The sequence below is a fragment of the Coniosporium apollinis genome, assembly GCF_000281105.1.
Source record: "Coniosporium apollinis CBS 100218 chromosome Unknown supercont1.33, whole genome shotgun sequence".
Classification (NCBI taxonomy): Eukaryota; Fungi; Ascomycota; class Dothideomycetes; genus Coniosporium; species Coniosporium apollinis.
The window spans coordinates 21,606-36,947 of record NW_006913295.1 but is presented as its reverse complement, the minus strand read 5'-3'; the positions used below and the strand labels follow the sequence as shown (position 1 = coordinate 36,947).

General features: G+C 55.4%; 6 protein-coding genes across 6 annotated transcripts; 3 read left to right on the top strand and 3 right to left on the bottom strand.

The window, feature by feature from the left end:
• Positions 1–634: 634 nt before the first annotated feature.
• On the top strand, positions 635–2,624 carry W97_06495 (uncharacterized protein; the record flags this gene model as incomplete). The annotated part of the gene is made up of 2 exons (XM_007784369.1): positions 635–2,040; positions 2,075–2,624. The coding sequence occupies 2 exons, from the start codon at positions 635–637 to the stop codon at positions 2,622–2,624; spliced, it is 1,956 nt and encodes a 651-aa protein (XP_007782559.1).
• Positions 2,625–2,894: 270 nt separating this feature from the next.
• On the top strand, positions 2,895–5,448 carry W97_06494 (glutamate carboxypeptidase II; the record flags this gene model as incomplete). Its single annotated transcript, XM_007784368.1, has 3 exons — positions 2,895–3,861; positions 3,912–4,409; positions 4,466–5,448. The coding sequence occupies 3 exons, from the start codon at positions 2,895–2,897 to the stop codon at positions 5,446–5,448; spliced, it is 2,448 nt and encodes an 815-aa protein (XP_007782558.1).
• A 987-nt stretch (positions 5,449–6,435) lies between these two features.
• On the bottom strand, positions 6,436–7,539 carry W97_06493 (uncharacterized protein; the record flags this gene model as incomplete). The annotated part of the gene is made up of 1 exon (XM_007784367.1): positions 6,436–7,539. The coding sequence occupies one exon, from the start codon at positions 7,537–7,539 to the stop codon at positions 6,436–6,438; it is 1,104 nt and encodes a 367-aa protein (XP_007782557.1).
• Positions 7,540–9,328: 1,789 nt separating this feature from the next.
• On the bottom strand, positions 9,329–10,483 carry W97_06492 (uncharacterized protein; the record flags this gene model as incomplete). Its single annotated transcript, XM_007784366.1, has 1 exon — positions 9,329–10,483. The coding sequence occupies one exon, from the start codon at positions 10,481–10,483 to the stop codon at positions 9,329–9,331; it is 1,155 nt and encodes a 384-aa protein (XP_007782556.1).
• A 460-nt stretch (positions 10,484–10,943) lies between these two features.
• W97_06491 (uncharacterized protein) lies at positions 10,944–13,946 on the bottom strand (the record flags this gene model as incomplete). Its single annotated transcript, XM_007784365.1, has 2 exons — positions 10,944–12,827; positions 12,882–13,946. 2 exons carry the CDS (start codon positions 13,944–13,946, stop codon positions 10,944–10,946), a joined length of 2,949 nt encoding a protein of 982 aa, XP_007782555.1.
• Positions 13,947–14,309: 363 nt separating this feature from the next.
• On the top strand, positions 14,310–15,289 carry W97_06490 (uncharacterized protein; the record flags this gene model as incomplete). The annotated part of the gene is made up of 3 exons (XM_007784364.1): positions 14,310–14,909; positions 14,961–15,074; positions 15,137–15,289. The coding sequence occupies 3 exons, from the start codon at positions 14,310–14,312 to the stop codon at positions 15,287–15,289; spliced, it is 867 nt and encodes a 288-aa protein (XP_007782554.1).
• Positions 15,290–15,342: the final 53 nt, after the last annotated feature.

Sequence of the window (15,342 nt, the reverse complement as noted above, 5' to 3'; positions counted from 1 at the left end):
TTTGCACGGTTGAAAGATTGCGAGTGTTCACACGGTATCTTTGCTAAAATGGCTGCCAAAGTACTTCTGAAAGCAATCAGTGGAAAGTTACGTCTACGCAACATCTATAATCTCCGCACTGGCCGCGATCCAGGCCAAACGTGTCTAACTGGTGTCTGAACATCTTCGCTATGCAAGTGTACGGTGTCAGGTCTAAGAACTTTTCTACCTTGCCGATACCTAGGTAGCGAGAATGCTGCGAGATGCCTAAGTGTGTGTGATATTCACCACCGCGTGGCGTTTTTCGCTTATCTCAAAAGCCATGACCAACCAAGGGTCCCGATCGCCGTACTGCATTGCCACGAGCAAGTATCGGCCCATGAACGCCGTTCGCGCCATTTGGGTGTGCCATGCGCCTCTTCTCCCTTTTAACTCGCTGTCCATCTTGCGCTTTCCTTTCATTCTGCGCTTCTAGTCTTGTGGCCGTGTACATATGCGCTTTCTATGTAGCAACATCAAACGTCTTACTTCCTTGTTATCTACTCATTCCGCGCTTCCACCACTTCTGCGTACCTCTCGAGCTCCCCTAACTCTTCCCCAACGCGCGATCACGCCCGTATACTCACGCTCTCTGTCCTCAAGTTTCGCCTGCGCAATGCCACCCAAGCGCAAAGCTCCCGCCAGCGTCGGCTACGCCGACAGCGCCGGCGCGTCCACAAACAAGCGCTCCGCACGCTCGAAGCCCGACAGCCTGCGCCAGACGACCTTGAACCCCGTCTCGCCATCCAGACCCCCATCCGAGGCCTCATCCAAGCCCCGGCTTGCGGCTGCCCCCGACTCTAAGGTCCCAAACAACGATACCAGCAACAAGAACAATAACAGCGCGAACGGCACCAATGGCCTAAGCGATACACAATTCGACCATAGCAGGGTAGAGGAAAGATACGGCATAGTACAACGGCAGTTCTACCCGCCAGAAATGAGCAACGAACGCTGCGCCATGTACAACAACAACGAGCTCCCGCGTCCAATCGAAGTGCTCGAGGCCGCCCTCCGCGAGACCGGAGACGCGCGCAGCCAGATCCCGGTCGGCGAGGCCGTGGTGCACTGGTTCAAGCGGGACCTGCGTCTCAATGACAACCGGGCGCTACATCTCGCGGCCGCGAAAGCGAAGTCGAAGAACGTGCCGCTGATCTGCATGTTCATTGTCAGTCCGCAGGACTACCAAGCCCACCTTACCAGCCCCGCGCGCGTGGATTTCGAACTCCGGACTCTGGCGATCATGAAGCGTGATCTAGCGGCGCTGGATATACCGCTCTACATCACGAGCATCGACAAGCGGAAACGCATACCCGAACACATCATGCAGCTATGCGAGCAATGGGGCGCGCGGCATCTGTACTGCAACATCGAGTACGAGGTCGACGAGCTGCGACGGGAGGCAATGATGACGCGGAAGTGTCTGGAGCGCGGGATCGCGTTCACAGCCGTGCACGACGACATCGTCGTGCCGCCGGGAGCGTTAAAGACAGGGCAGGGGAAGCAATATGCGGTGTATAGCCCCTGGTTCAGGGCGTGGATCGCTCACGTGCATAAGCATCCGGACCTGCTGGAGGCGTTTGAGGCGCCGGGGAGGAATCCGACGTCCACGAGGGAGAAGTTCAAGGAGGTTTTTGAGATTGTGATTCCGGCAGCTCCGCCGAACAAGAGTCTGAGTGACGAGGAGAAGAAACGTTTTGAGCATCTCTGGCCGGCGGGCGAGCACGAGGCTTTGATGCGGCTGGACCGGTTTCTAAGCGAGAGGATTGGAAAGTACAAGGATACGAGAAATTTTCCGGCGGCTAATAGTACGGCGACGGTTAGTGTGCATCATTCGGCAGGCACACTAGCCGCAAGGACGAGCGTGCGCAGAGCAAGGGACGTGAACAATACGAAGAAGTTGGATGGTGGAAACCTTGGTATAGCCGGCTGGATCAGCGAAGTTGCCTGGAGAGACTTCTACAAACATGTGCTGGCCCATTGGCCCTATATTTGGCAAGTCCTCAAGAAGCGTCGATTCACGTGAAGCAACGGTTCGGTACTAACAGTCTCTTAGCATGCACAAACCCTTCAAGTATGAATACACAAACATCGAATGGGAATACAACGATGCCCACTTCGACGCCTGGTGCACCGGGCGCACCGGCTTCCCCATCGTGGACGCCGCGATGCGCCAGCTAAACCACATGGGCTACATGCACAACCGGTGTCGTATGATCGTTGCCTCCTTCCTCGCCAAAGACCTGCTCATCGACTGGCGCATGGGCGAGATATATTTCATGGAGCACCTCATTGACGGCGACTTTGCGTCAAACAATGGCGGGTGGGGCTTCTCAGCCAGCACGGGTGTGGATCCGCAACCGTATTTCAGGATCTTCAATCCGTTGTTGCAGAGCGAGAAGTTTGATCCGGAGGGTGAGTACATTAGGAAGTGGGTTGAGGAGTTGGCGGACGTGAAGGGGAAGGCGATACATGATCCGTATGGGAGGGGTGCGGGGGACGTTGCGAAGAGGAACGGATACCCAAAGCCGATTGTCGATCACAAGAAGTGTCGAGAAAGGGCGCTTGCCAGATACAAAGCCGGAATCGGGAGAGAAACGGCCTGACGGGATATGCTTTGGATGTTTAAGTGTTTATTGTTTACGATACCACACGAGCAATGGAGCCATGGCGGATATCAAAGTTAGCGTTATACAAAAATTCCTTGAAGTCGTTGCGCGCGTGAACACTTTCCGAAAATCGATCCGATGACGGGATGCCGACAGCGGGCCGAACCGTCGATGCATCATGCCGACGTGTGGGGATGAAGCTCTGGGCATACCACAACATCAGACCTAGCTTGTCGTGGAGCTCTCAGACGGGCATAGAAGCTTCCCATGAGCCACAACCAACTGGCAGAGAAAGCCCCAATGGCGCCCACCGAACGCACCCCGCTCATCCAAGTCATCCCCATAGCACCTCCACACGAGCGCTATCCCCACCACACCCTCCGCCGCGTCTGCACCGTCGTCCTAACCGCCATCCCCATCTTCGTGATCGCTATCCTGCTCTATACTCTCTTTCTCCCCACCTCCATCCACGGCTCAGACAGCATACCCGTCCTCGCCTACCTCCCCTGGAGCCCCTCCCACTCCATCAGCAGCGCCTGGCCGAACAGCGATGGCGTGAGCTTTGAGCAGCTCGGCGCGATACTGCTCGAGACGCCGAAAGAGGAGAAGGCTAGGGAGTGGAGTAGGTACTACACCTCGGGGCCGCATCTGGCGGGGAAGAATCTGAGTCAGGCCGAATGGACGAGGGATCTGTGGAAGAGCTTTGGGGTTAAGTCGGAGATTGTCGCGTATGATATCTATGTGAACTATCCGAAGGACCACCGGTTGGCGTTGTTGGAGGAGGTGAGCGGTGAGGCGCAGGAAGGGATTGATGGGGAAGACAAGAAGGAAAGGGAGTGGAAGATCAAGTTTGAGGCGGGTCTGGAGGAGGACGTCCTGGACGAGGACAGTACAAGCGGATTAGAAGACCGCATACCCACGTTTCATGGCTACAGTGCCTCCGGTAATGTCACAGCTCAATACGTCTACGTCAATTACGGCTCATACCAGGACTTCGAAGATCTGCAGAAGGCCAACGTAGATCTGGAAGGCAAGATCGCGCTCATCAAATACGGCGGCATCTTCCGCGGTCTCAAAGTCAAGCGCGCTCAAGAGCTGGGTATGGTCGGTGCAATCATCTACTCAGACCCCGGCGACGACGGGCAGATCACGGAGCATCACGGCAACAAGACGTATCCCGAAGGGCCTGCGCGAGAGCCGAGCAGTGTCCAGAGAGGCAGTACGCAGTTCTTGAGTAAGACGCTTACAAGCATCTAGCTGATACGTACTAAGGTGTTGGATCAGGTTTCGCGCCTGGCGATCCTACGACTCCTGGTTATCCGTCCAAGCCAGGCGTGCCACGGCAGCCCGTAGACGCAGCCATCCCTTCCATACCCTCGATACCTATCTCATACATGGATGCACTCCCGCTTCTGAAGGCCCTCAACGGCCACGGACCGAACGTATCGTCATTCAACAAGTACTGGCAAGGCGGCGGCCTAGGGCACAAAGGCGTCCACTACAACATCGGTCCCTCGCCACCCAACCTCACCCTCAATCTCATGAACGAGCAAGAGTACGTCACGACGCCCATGTGGAACGTTATCGGCATCATCAACGGCTCCATCCCAGACGAAGTCGTCGTACTCGGCAACCACCGCGACGCCTGGATAGCCGGTGGCGCCGGTGATCCGAACAGCGGCTCCGCGGCCCTGAATGAGGTTGTTCGAAGCTTCAGCGCTGCGCTCGCGGCTGGCTGGAAACCACTTCGCACCATTGTGCTTGCTTCGTGGGATGGTGAAGGTAAGCTCTACCGAGTGGATGGAAGGGTACATTCCCTAGCTTACCTAAGAACGTAGAGTACGGACTATTAGGATCGACTGAGTGGGTCGAAGAATACCTCCCCTGGCTCCAAAAAGCAACCATCGCGTATCTGAATGTCGATGTCGGGACCACGGGCCCGCATTTCAAAGCCTCAGCCGCGCCGCTGCTGAACAAAGTCCTGTACGAAGCGGCTTCGCTCGTACAATCCCCCAACCAGACTATCGCTAATCAGACAATCCGCGATACCTGGTCCGGCCACATTAGCACCATGGGCAGCGGCAGCGACTTCACCGCCTTCCAGGACTTCGCGGGCATCCCGTGCGTCGACATGGGCTTCAGCGCTGGTCCAGACACGGCTGTGTATCACTACCATTCCAACTACGACAGCTTCGATTGGATGGAGCGGTTCGGAGATCCTGGGTGGCACTACCACATCGCCATCACGAAGGTGTGGGCGCTGTTGGCGGCGAAGCTAATCGAGTCGCCGATCGTGCCGCTGAATGCTACGGACTACGCTGTGGGGCTCAAGGGGTACCTGGACGCCGCGAAAGAGAAAGCGCGTGCGAAGATCGCTGCGTCTTCTTCCGATCAACGGGACCTGTTGGAAACCGCAGTCTCAACAAACGACCTCTTCGACAACCTCGACGCCGCCATCGCCCGCCTCCACAACGTGTCAGTAGCTTTCGACCGCGCCGCCGCGTCCCTCGCCGACGAGATCGAGCATAACCCGATCCCGTGGTGGAAGTGGTGGGAGAAGGTGAAGCTCTACTACCGCGTGCGCGCGGTAAACGACAAGTACAAGTACCTCGAGAGACAGTTTCTGTATGCGCCGGGCTTGGACGGCAGGAGCTGGTTCAAGCACGTGGTGTTTGCGCCGGGGAAGTGGACGGGGTATGCGGGCGCGACGTTTCCGGGGCTGGTCGAGGCGATTGGAGACGGTGAGTGGGGGCAGGCGAGAAAATGGGCGGGTATCGTTACGGGGGTCATGCATAGGGCTGCGGCGTCGCTGGAAAAGTAGGTTCTAAAAGCTGGGCGGAGGTGGAGTTGCGACTTGCGGTTTTGGATATAGCTGTACATAGCTCGATATCAAAGAGAACGCGTGCCGCCAATTATTCGGCAACTAGACGTTGAGGCTTTGTCTTGCTGTCTTGTAGAGTGCTTTGTCCGGCTTCACGACCGTCGAGAAGGAACATGATTCGAATCTGCCGCTCGAGAATGTTAATACACAATCTGGTTAACGGCAAAGACGTCTCGCAGAGATTCTACTGCGGGATAAAAATCATCTGCAGATTGTCTACCACTCGTGGAAGCCTGCAAAAGAGATGTAGTAGACTAAGCTTACCTGAGTATGAGGCCGCTGACAGCTAGCTGCTAATGTGACTGATGTTTAGTCGATGATGAACTCTCTGTCCTTGTCAGGATCGCGCGCTTCAAGTGCTTCTCCGTACATTGCTCCATCAACGTAGGTCTCGCTGACAAGAGAGAGAATCCTTGCTTGGCACCTTGCGAAGGATGAATGGACGCTTTGCCGAGAAGAAGATAGAGACCACATCCCCTGGTTGACACGAACGCGAGCCAAGTCCGATTCGGCCGTTGTCAGTGATGAAAATGCAGCGACTATGCCAGGTGCTGGGCATGTTTTTTTTTTCACGTACGGAAACACGTGGTCCCTGACATGCTGGGCGGTTACTTCTCCAGCATCTGCCCACTTCCGTACGCCCAGTCCGACAGATAATGTCGATACCAAAAGAAAATTTTCGAGCACATCCTGGGTATATGCGTGGTCCTCACCTCATCTTTGAGTGGACCTAGTGTCTGCTATAAGTGTTCGAGCAAACCCCTTAAGCGACTCTGCGCCGCGAGTCCGTCCGGACTATTAAGCTGCTTCACACCAACATAAGGCTTGTCTACTAGGTCCGACGTATCGACCATAACACCAAGCTCCGATCCAGTAAGTCTAATGCTGTCCGAGGTCGGAAGCACTATACCCGCACACGGAGCATACTCATTCAGGTAGAAGCCAGCATAAGAGTGATCGGCCATTGGCAGTGTACTGTGTCGGCGGAAGGCTGTGCCAGTTGGGGACCCAGGAGGGCAACTCCAGAGGTCGTTTGTAAGATTCAGCAGTGCTGAGAATGTCAAGTCCGATATTTTCCAGTATGAGCTTTTCAATCGACACATACAGCCTCCAATACTCTCGTTGTGCCTCAGCTGAGTAATCGATTCGGAGTGTTTCTCGGATCCAATCCTCCATGATGCCATGCAGTGCATACATTCGGTCTACAGGCTCGCGTACCTTGAACGACCTCGCCTTCCGGAGTAGATGTGAAGAGTGTAGTGTCTTGTTTCTCCAACTTTCTCGCTGGGGATGCAGATTCGCAAGGACCATGTAGCCTTTTACCCCGTCAGCGAAACTTTGAGTATAGCTGATAATCCCAGTCCTGCAAGCTCTCAAAGTAAGTGAGTTCAAAATGTTGAACTCAATGATTCGATTTCCGCAGACGAAAAGTATGTCTCTGGCCAAAACAACTTCTTGTAGAACCCATAGCCGCTTAAACCAAGACCTGCTCCAGAACCGGACCCAGGAATGACAAAAGTGGCCGTCCTCTGCGGGAATGCTGGCTTGGACATAGTCGCCACGTCCGAGGGGCTCATTCACCGCTTGGAGCTTATCGAGCAGCGGCCATATCTCGTCCATCACCCCGTCACTGTCACCGCCCGCTGGTCCTAACCAGACCAGAACCCGGGTGGTCTGGGAATAAATCTGGGTCATTAGCGGAATCTGACCGGCCTTCTCATCGACATCGATTTGGTTAATGCGGATGGCGTCGATCCAAAGTCTGGTAGGGCCAACGGTATCTCGAATCTGCCGTACGCCTTCCAGCAGATGCGGTGTGACGACAAGGCTGGCGGAGTTGCAGACGAGAGATGATGTGGGAAGTTCGTCACCACAAGCGTACGACAAGGCTTCGTATGGTGGTGCTTCTGAGACGGAGACGGTTTCTAGTGAGCCGTGGAGCTCGTCCATGCTTGAGCTGAGAGCTAGGAGTCGGATGTAGCGTTTCGAATCGGGGAGGGCAGAGTATTGATAAGAAGGTACAGAGGCCATGTTGGAGGACGTTGATATCCGGTCAACATGATCTCGTGAGCGCTGGTTGTGACCTTTATAGTGGTCCAGAAAGCTGTGTACCAGAACAGCCCCCAAGCATACAAGGATCGGTCAAACATAGCATTTCTACCACCGAGTAGCTAACGCAGCCCACGATGCGCAGACTCTAGACTAAGCTGAAGACTTTGGTACTTTAAATAACTTTGGTGAGGGTGCAAAGTTGGAAAGTGCTAAAAGGCTGAACGTATCTGACCGAGAGCTGCGAAGGTTGAAGGTTGCCATCACGTGATAATGCAACACTATTACCAAGTCAGTACTTTCTATCTGGATGGGTATGAAAGACACTAGACTGTTGCCGCGTTATCCAGGTAGACCGCCAGTGCTCTTGCTATACTGCTCTCAGAAGAGAAATACTCGAAGATTGACGCACTCACTACCACGTGGTTTGGACGCCGCACCATCTGCAAAGTCCTATCTTGCGTCACTGTCCATGCCTTTCTGCGGTTTGGAATAGCATCACGGAAGATTGATGTTCAAACGAGTGAGATGACGTCTGACTGGCATGTATAAGTCTTACATGACTCCTTCGATAATATAATGGACGCAGTTTCCGCTCTGAGCCAACGCCTCCATGTAAGGACTTACTCGCTTCTTTCTAGCCGCTCTCCGGTTTCTTCACTGACCTTCGTGAAACTGTAAAATCCAAGTCTGAGCAGCCTTTCCTAGGTCCTCCTCTTGACTCAGGAAGTTTTGGCTCCCTCCATGTTCCTCGTCGTATCTCTTTTTTCGGGCTTGTCCTTACGCCCAGGCTCGTCTAGCTCAAAGAAACTACGGCGTCCGGTTGTGCGGATGCGTGATATGAATCTGCACTGCTCCCTAAAACCTTGGACGGACACGACTATGGCGGTGCTTCACCCTTTGGGCTCGAGGATACGCATGACTCTCGAATCTACGGGCCCGCTTTTTGAGTCCAGGGAAGGGGATCTCGACAGATGCTAGGGTCGGTCTTGCGCGACTTTAACAATCTGTAGCTTAAGAAATCCGGGTCGGTCCTTTTGTCGTATTGGGGGTTAGCTTCATGCGATGAGCGGGCGCCGGTGGGGAAAGGTGAACTGTATCTTAGAGCAGGGAGCGCGACTTTGTTTGCAGGTTAATTTTATGTTCCTTTCAGTGGAGATTCTGAGTGGGCAGATGAATTCTATCACAAGCGCGTCGTATCCGGCAATGAGGCAAGGAAGGAACGGGCGAAAAGGAGCCGAATTGCGCTTTCATCCTAACTATGAAGATTGCAACGAAGGTCTGCTGACACCGATGCCTAGTACCGAGCTTTGATATCGCAGGACATTTACTCCAAGACTCAGCATTACTCTCACTAACAGTCTAGGTGGCGCAAGCGTGTCCAGCTTCACCAGCGATCACACCGGTGGTTCGGGTCAAAGTGAAGCACGATATGCCCAGTTCGAATCTGACCGACCCCGACACCTCCCCCAATCATCATCGACAACATTCCGGACGCAAAAAACCCACTTTGTCAATACACCCCCGGGTCTGATAAGACTCGCTGGTTGAAGACATTGGGGGTTTCTCAGAAACGAGTTTTTGCCATTTCTGTTGCTGATAGAATTAATAGGTAAGTACTATTCATAGCGATCGTGGAACCTCACACCTGCAACGTACGATAAGCTTGCTCATTGCACAGTCAGGCTACAAGTCATCTGCTCCTCCAGAACCTTAGCTGCCTTAGCAATAAATAACCTTATTACCAAAGCTCATCCCATATCCCGCCATCTCACGGCTGCACCTCCGCAGTCGCAACCCCCAACGTCGAGTCCGCCTGCCCAAAATACAACCACCACCTCCCCCTGTACTGCACAAGCCCCTCCGCAAAAACAACCGCATCAACCAACCCCTCCAGCTCCTCCGGCTGCTCCGGCACCAGCATCGGCCTCTCGATCCGCGCAACCGGCCCATCCCTCAGCGCAGGCTCATAGCTCTCGTCACTTTGATTCAGTCTCTGGAATCTGAAGCTCCCGGAGGGATCTATCAGCATCTGGCCGACGCTGTACTGGTTCCTAGGGTACCCGACTCGCCCGGTCGTCATGCCGTTATACACGAGTATCCACCGCCCGTCCCGCGTCTCGATGGGCGGGGGGCCGGGCTCAATAAGCCGGTTTTCCCAGGGGAGGAGAGGGGTCGCGAAGGCCTGGTCTGCCGGGAGGCTGGTCCAGTTCAACAGGTCCGGCGAGGTCGCGTGGTAGAAGCTGCTGTCGCCCCAGTACATGTGGTAAAGCCCATCCCCCGTCGGCTCGGAGACGATGGCGCCGGATTTGGTGTGGTTGGCCCTCGCGCTGGGGACGTCGATGTCGGAGAATGCTACATCGAGCCAGTTGGGGAAGAGCGGGGGATACTTGGTCCAGGTGAGCAGATCCGTCGAGGTCGCGATGCAGAGACGTGGTTTCACGCCGTCGTACGCCGTGTAGGTCACGTAGAATGTGCCATTTACGCGGACGATGCGCGGGTCTTCGGTTCCGCCGCCGAGCTCCCAGGCCTCGGTCGGGTAGATGATCGGGCGCGAGAGGCGCGTGAAGTTGGTGCCGGAGGTGGACCAGGCGAGGCCGATGCTCGAGGTTAGGTTGGCGTCTTGGGCGCGGTAGAGGAGGAAGATGGTGTTGTTGAGGACGATGGCGGTGGGGTTGTAGAGGTAGGCGGATTCCCAGGCGTTGGAGGGGTTGGGGGATAGGATTGGGTTGTTGGCGTATTTGGTGAATGGGAGGATAGGGAAGATGGGTGGGATGTAGTCGGGGTCTCCTTCAATGGTGTCTGGGGTTATGGCGAAGGGGAGTTCGGTAGCTGTATAGGCTGGAGCACTCTGGGTTTGGCTTTGGCTGAAGGCTCCATGCCACAGCAACGCCACGGCGAATAGATACCCGACAATTTTCGACATGATTGTACAACTACTGTCAACTGCTGCAATGCTGCGTGCTTCGTCGTGCACTCAATAAAACACGTCTTCTATGCTTGGTAATCACGTTGCCAGGTGATTCCGGCTCTCTTTTCCCCGCAATCCGGGGTTGGTTCCTGAGAGTGTGGGGATCGTGAGGTGGAGCTAGGCCGCATGTGGAGAGTACCTTTAACGGTGTTGGTGGCTTGCCGTCGATACTGTTGGATTTTGAGGTAGATGGGACATGGTGAAATGTATTGGGTGGTGGTAGCAAGATTGGGTTGTAGAACTAAGGATGTCTTGTCATCGGTACGAGTGATATTGCAATGCAATGTATATACGTCCAAGTGCCGTCTATGCACCTGCTCGCCTCTAGCTGGATATCTCTACACACAGAAGCAACCCAACAACAAACCCATCCAGCCAAATGCCCCAAGCACCACCCCCCACCCCTTTACTTCTTTTAGTATTTATTCTTCACACCCCCCCTCAACCCCTCCCTCCAAAGACAACACACACTCATCTCCTCGCACCACTTCTGCACAACCCACGGCTTGAGCTCCTCCACCTTCTCAGCCCCATCCTTGCCCCTCTTCCCCGGCGCCCTAAGCCCCTGCGCATTAAGCCACGCCGTCAGGTCCTCCAGCACGATGGGGTCGTAGAGCAGCATCTTTTCGTGCCAGCTTGGTAGCCGGGGGTCGGTTGTGTCGGGCGCGGTTTTGACTAGACGGGTGATGAGGGGGAAGAGGTGGGCGCAGAGAGATGCGGGGTCGGGTTTGCCGTTTGTAGTCTGGGCGGCGGTGGGGACGGTAGAGCTAAGCGCAGGAGGTTCAGGAGGCGCTGGCGGGATTAGTTGGAGCGGAGGTGAGGCGGGAGAAGTCACGCGGCGGGGTGGGGAGGGCGTGAAGTCTTGTTCCGAGTCTTCGATTTCGTCGATGTTGGTCCACTCGCTGTCTCTTTTCCTGAACTTCTTAGGTGTGACGGGTGGATCTGGCAGCACAGCTGTCGTCTTAGTCCGCTTTCTTGTGGGCGCGGCTTCGGCTGAGTCGGGCAGAGGAGTCTTGCGGGGACGTCCTCGAGGCCGCTTCGTGGGCTCCGGCTGCGGCTCGGTGGGAACATCTGTTCTGATAGCGCTGATTGGTGCCGTCGATGCGAGACCCTTCGAAGGCGGAACTGACTCAAGTGCGCGCTTGGCCTCTGCTTTAGATGAAAGTGGTTTGGGTGCGCTTACATTCACTGGCAAAGGCTGTAGCACGACACGTTCTTGGAGGACTGATAGTCTGTTCTGCGTATCTGCATTCGCTTTGTGTGGTTTTGTTTGCGACACTCCGTATCGGAGATTTACTTCCTGCGTAGGAGCGCGATCGGTTTCGGGCGGAGGTTTCGGTAAAGGAGAGATGGGTCCATCAGGCTCTACAGTTGTAGGTACAGAAAGCACTGTGCCCGGCTTGCCATCACTCAAGATTGTCCAATCGTTGTCTTGGACATCTGGTGGCGGTTGCTCTTCGACAATACCAATCAATGTCGAGTCGTGAGTTTGATGTTTCATTGCCTGCTCTTGGGTGATTTGATCCTCAACGCCGTTCGCGCTGTAAGTCTCCAATACGACCGAGCCGGCCTCGGTGTCCTCAATCTCGACAACCTCCCGCTCGATCATGGCCGCCTCTAGTGCTTCCTCGGCTGACAGATGGTCATTGACTGGAAGGTTCTCTAATGCGCTGCGCTCCTCAGCAGCCAAAAGATCATCGTCGAAGCTTCTCGTGGCAGCAGACCACAAACCACGGCTGGCCCTGACGAGCGCCAAACTACTGCCCACACTCACCGGCGCGACCTTAGAAACCAGTTCAGCATCAACGGAGGCTTCCGACTCTCGGATAGCTTGTTGCAGGTCTCGAACAAACGTCGGCGAATCCTCTCGCGTAAGCTGACTCGAAGTGCCAAAGAGGATATCTTGGTGACTCATCTTATGCATAGCGGATATTGGAGAAAGGAGGGTGGGTTTCACGAGCTCCACTTTTTTCTTCTTTTTGGCGGCGGGCTTCTTGACTTTGGCGCCGCCTTTGACCGGTGATTTACTCCGTGGTGCTCTTTTACGAGACTTCGTCTTAGCGACGTCGGGAGCGTCTTGCACAACTGGCTTGTCTTCGGTGCTATCCAGACGAGGCGCGAAGAAGGCGGAGATCGTTGGAGCGTCCGCAGTGATTGGGTCGAGGGGTTTATACTGGGCCATTGCCAGATCCGTGATGGTTCTCGCCTTCTTTTTCGGTTGCTTCGTTTTTTTGGCTGGAGAGGGTTCAGCCTGCGCAGACGGCGGGAGGCTCTGAATTGGCAAAACGGGATCGATAAGCTACACATTTGGTTAGCAACAACGCAGTAGAAATAGACCGTATCTGGTGCGGACCTCGATTCGCCGCCGCTTCGTCGAGGCTTCTCCAGACGGCTCTCGCGTCGGAGATATAGCCGGGATATCGGCAATACCGGGGCCGTATGCGAAGTCGGTCATTAAGGCGGCAAATTTGTATCTTGGAGGCTCCTGAGATATACACACAGGCAATACCTCCTTATGAGGTTCCGTGGGCTCGGGCTCCACCAGTTTTGTGTCTTTCGGAGGCGTCCAGTCCATCCTCCGCCTGATGGCTTCTTCAATTACCAACCCCTCCTCAGTAGCTACTCCTTGCTGATCTATAGCCAGACGCTCGTTATCTACCTCAGCAATCACGAAGTGTTCGGATACTTTGCTCGTCTTCTTTCTCTTTTTGGGCGCCGATGCTGCTGCCGCGCCCTCCTCTGTTTCAGGCTTTTTACTGGCTCTCGGCTTCGTGACTCTGCCCTTCTTGAGCTTGGTCTGCGTCTCGTCTTTCTCCTTCTCCTTCTTCGCTCTGGGCTTAGCCGCCCTCTTCGTCTTCGTAGGAACGGGCGCATCATCCTGCGCAATGTGGCTCGCTGCAGCCTCTGCCTTGTCTGCCGGCTCCGTTACATTTGACTCAACCGGAGCTCCTGGCTTCTCGACCTCCTCTCCCACAGTCGCCATTTTGGCGGACTTTGCCCTGGATTTTCTCGGCTTTTTCGGCACGGGTTCACCCTCCGCCTTTGGCTTCGCAGCTCGCTTTGCAGCCTTCTTAACCGGCACATCGGCCATCCCAGCCCCATGGTCGCACGGAACATCCCACACCGACTCCTTCTTCGCCCTTTCTTCTGGTGGAGTGAGGCTCAAGCGGCGTTCCCTGGTCATGCTGACGGCGCTCGCAACCCCCGAAGTCGCGCCTTCGGGCAGCCGCGCAGCTCGCGGTGCGCTCTTCAGTGCACCGCCCGGCTTCCGCTTTATCAGCTCCGGTAGTGAAGGTAAGTCTAGCGGAGAGGTAGGAACTGAGAGCGGAGCGCTCTGCTGCCTTCCTGGCGGCGTGACAACGAAGTCAGCCGGGCCTCGGGGAGACGAGGACAGGATGACGAGCTCCATGGCGGCCATGTGGAGCGGTCGGAGTCTGGTGCATCGCAGGAGGGACAGCGTCGCGGGCGCGATTGAAGCGGTTCCAGCAGTGCTGCCGCTTGGCGAAACGCTCTTAGAATGCTTTTAGAATGCTTCTAGAGGCTGTTGTGCTGCGGATGTTGTTTGGGGTTGTGGCTCTGGGCCAGCGAGATGCGCTACGCCGAAACGCGTAAACCGGCATCGCGGTGGCAGGTGACTTCCGCTCCAACCATGACATGATCTCTCCACCATCAGAATGAACCTACACCCGCAACACCTGTCATGAGTGCCATAGCCCGTCTAAAATCGCTCTCAGCACATATCCAGCCAAGCTGCGCCCGGACGTTCGCCAGCACAGCTCCAATGGCGAAACTCGACATCAATTCCAAGTACCGCATGAATTCGGGCTACGAAATCCCCATCCTAGGCTACGGCATCTACCAAACCCCCGCCGACATCGCCGAAGACGTCGTTGCCCACGCCCTCGCGACCGGCTACCGCCACGTCGACTCCGCAACCGCATACCGCAACGAAGCGCCCTCCGCAGCGGGGATCAAGCGCGCAGGCATACCGCGCGAGCAGATCTTCTTCACGTCCAAGGTGCCCCCGAGGGCTATAAACTACAAAGACGCTGCTAAATGCGTGGATGAGACGCTGAGTAAGACCGGTTTGGGGTATGTGGATCTGTATCTGCTGCATGCGCCGTATGGAGGCAAGCAGGGACGGCTGGGCGCGTGGAAGGCGCTTGCGGAAGCCGTAGAAGCGGGTAAGGTCAGGTCAATTGGGGTGTCGAACTATGGAGTGCACCATCTGGAGGAGCTGGAGACGTATATAAAAGAGGTGGAGGAGAAGGAGGGGAAGGGGAAGGCGGGCGTTTTGAGTGTTAATCAGGTGGAGCTGCATCCGTGGTTGGCGAGACCGGATATTGTGCAGTGGTGCGAGAAGCGAGGGGTCTTGCTGGAGGTGAGCAGATCCTTGGTGAGCTTGTTGAGCTTGATCGCTGACTTGCTGTAGGCATATTCGCCTCTAGTTCGGTCGACGCGCATGGATGATGAGCGGCTTGTTGCGCTGTCCAAGAAGCATAACAAAACACCAGCACATATACTGCTGCGGTGGAGCCTACAAAAGGTAAAGTGGCCCCATAACTGTCGTCGGAAGGGAGCGACAACTGACCGTCGTTGTATTGACAGAAATTCGTCCCTCTGCCTAAGTCGGTGACGAAGTCCCGCATTGAAGAGAACGCCAACATCTACGACTTCGAGCTTTCCGCTGAGGATATGAAGAGCTTAGAGACAGGAGAGTACTCTCCATGTACATGGGATCCAACTACAAGCAAGGATTGATCGCATGAACTACTCACACGACTTAGGCCTACGGTCCCGTTTTCGACCTGATT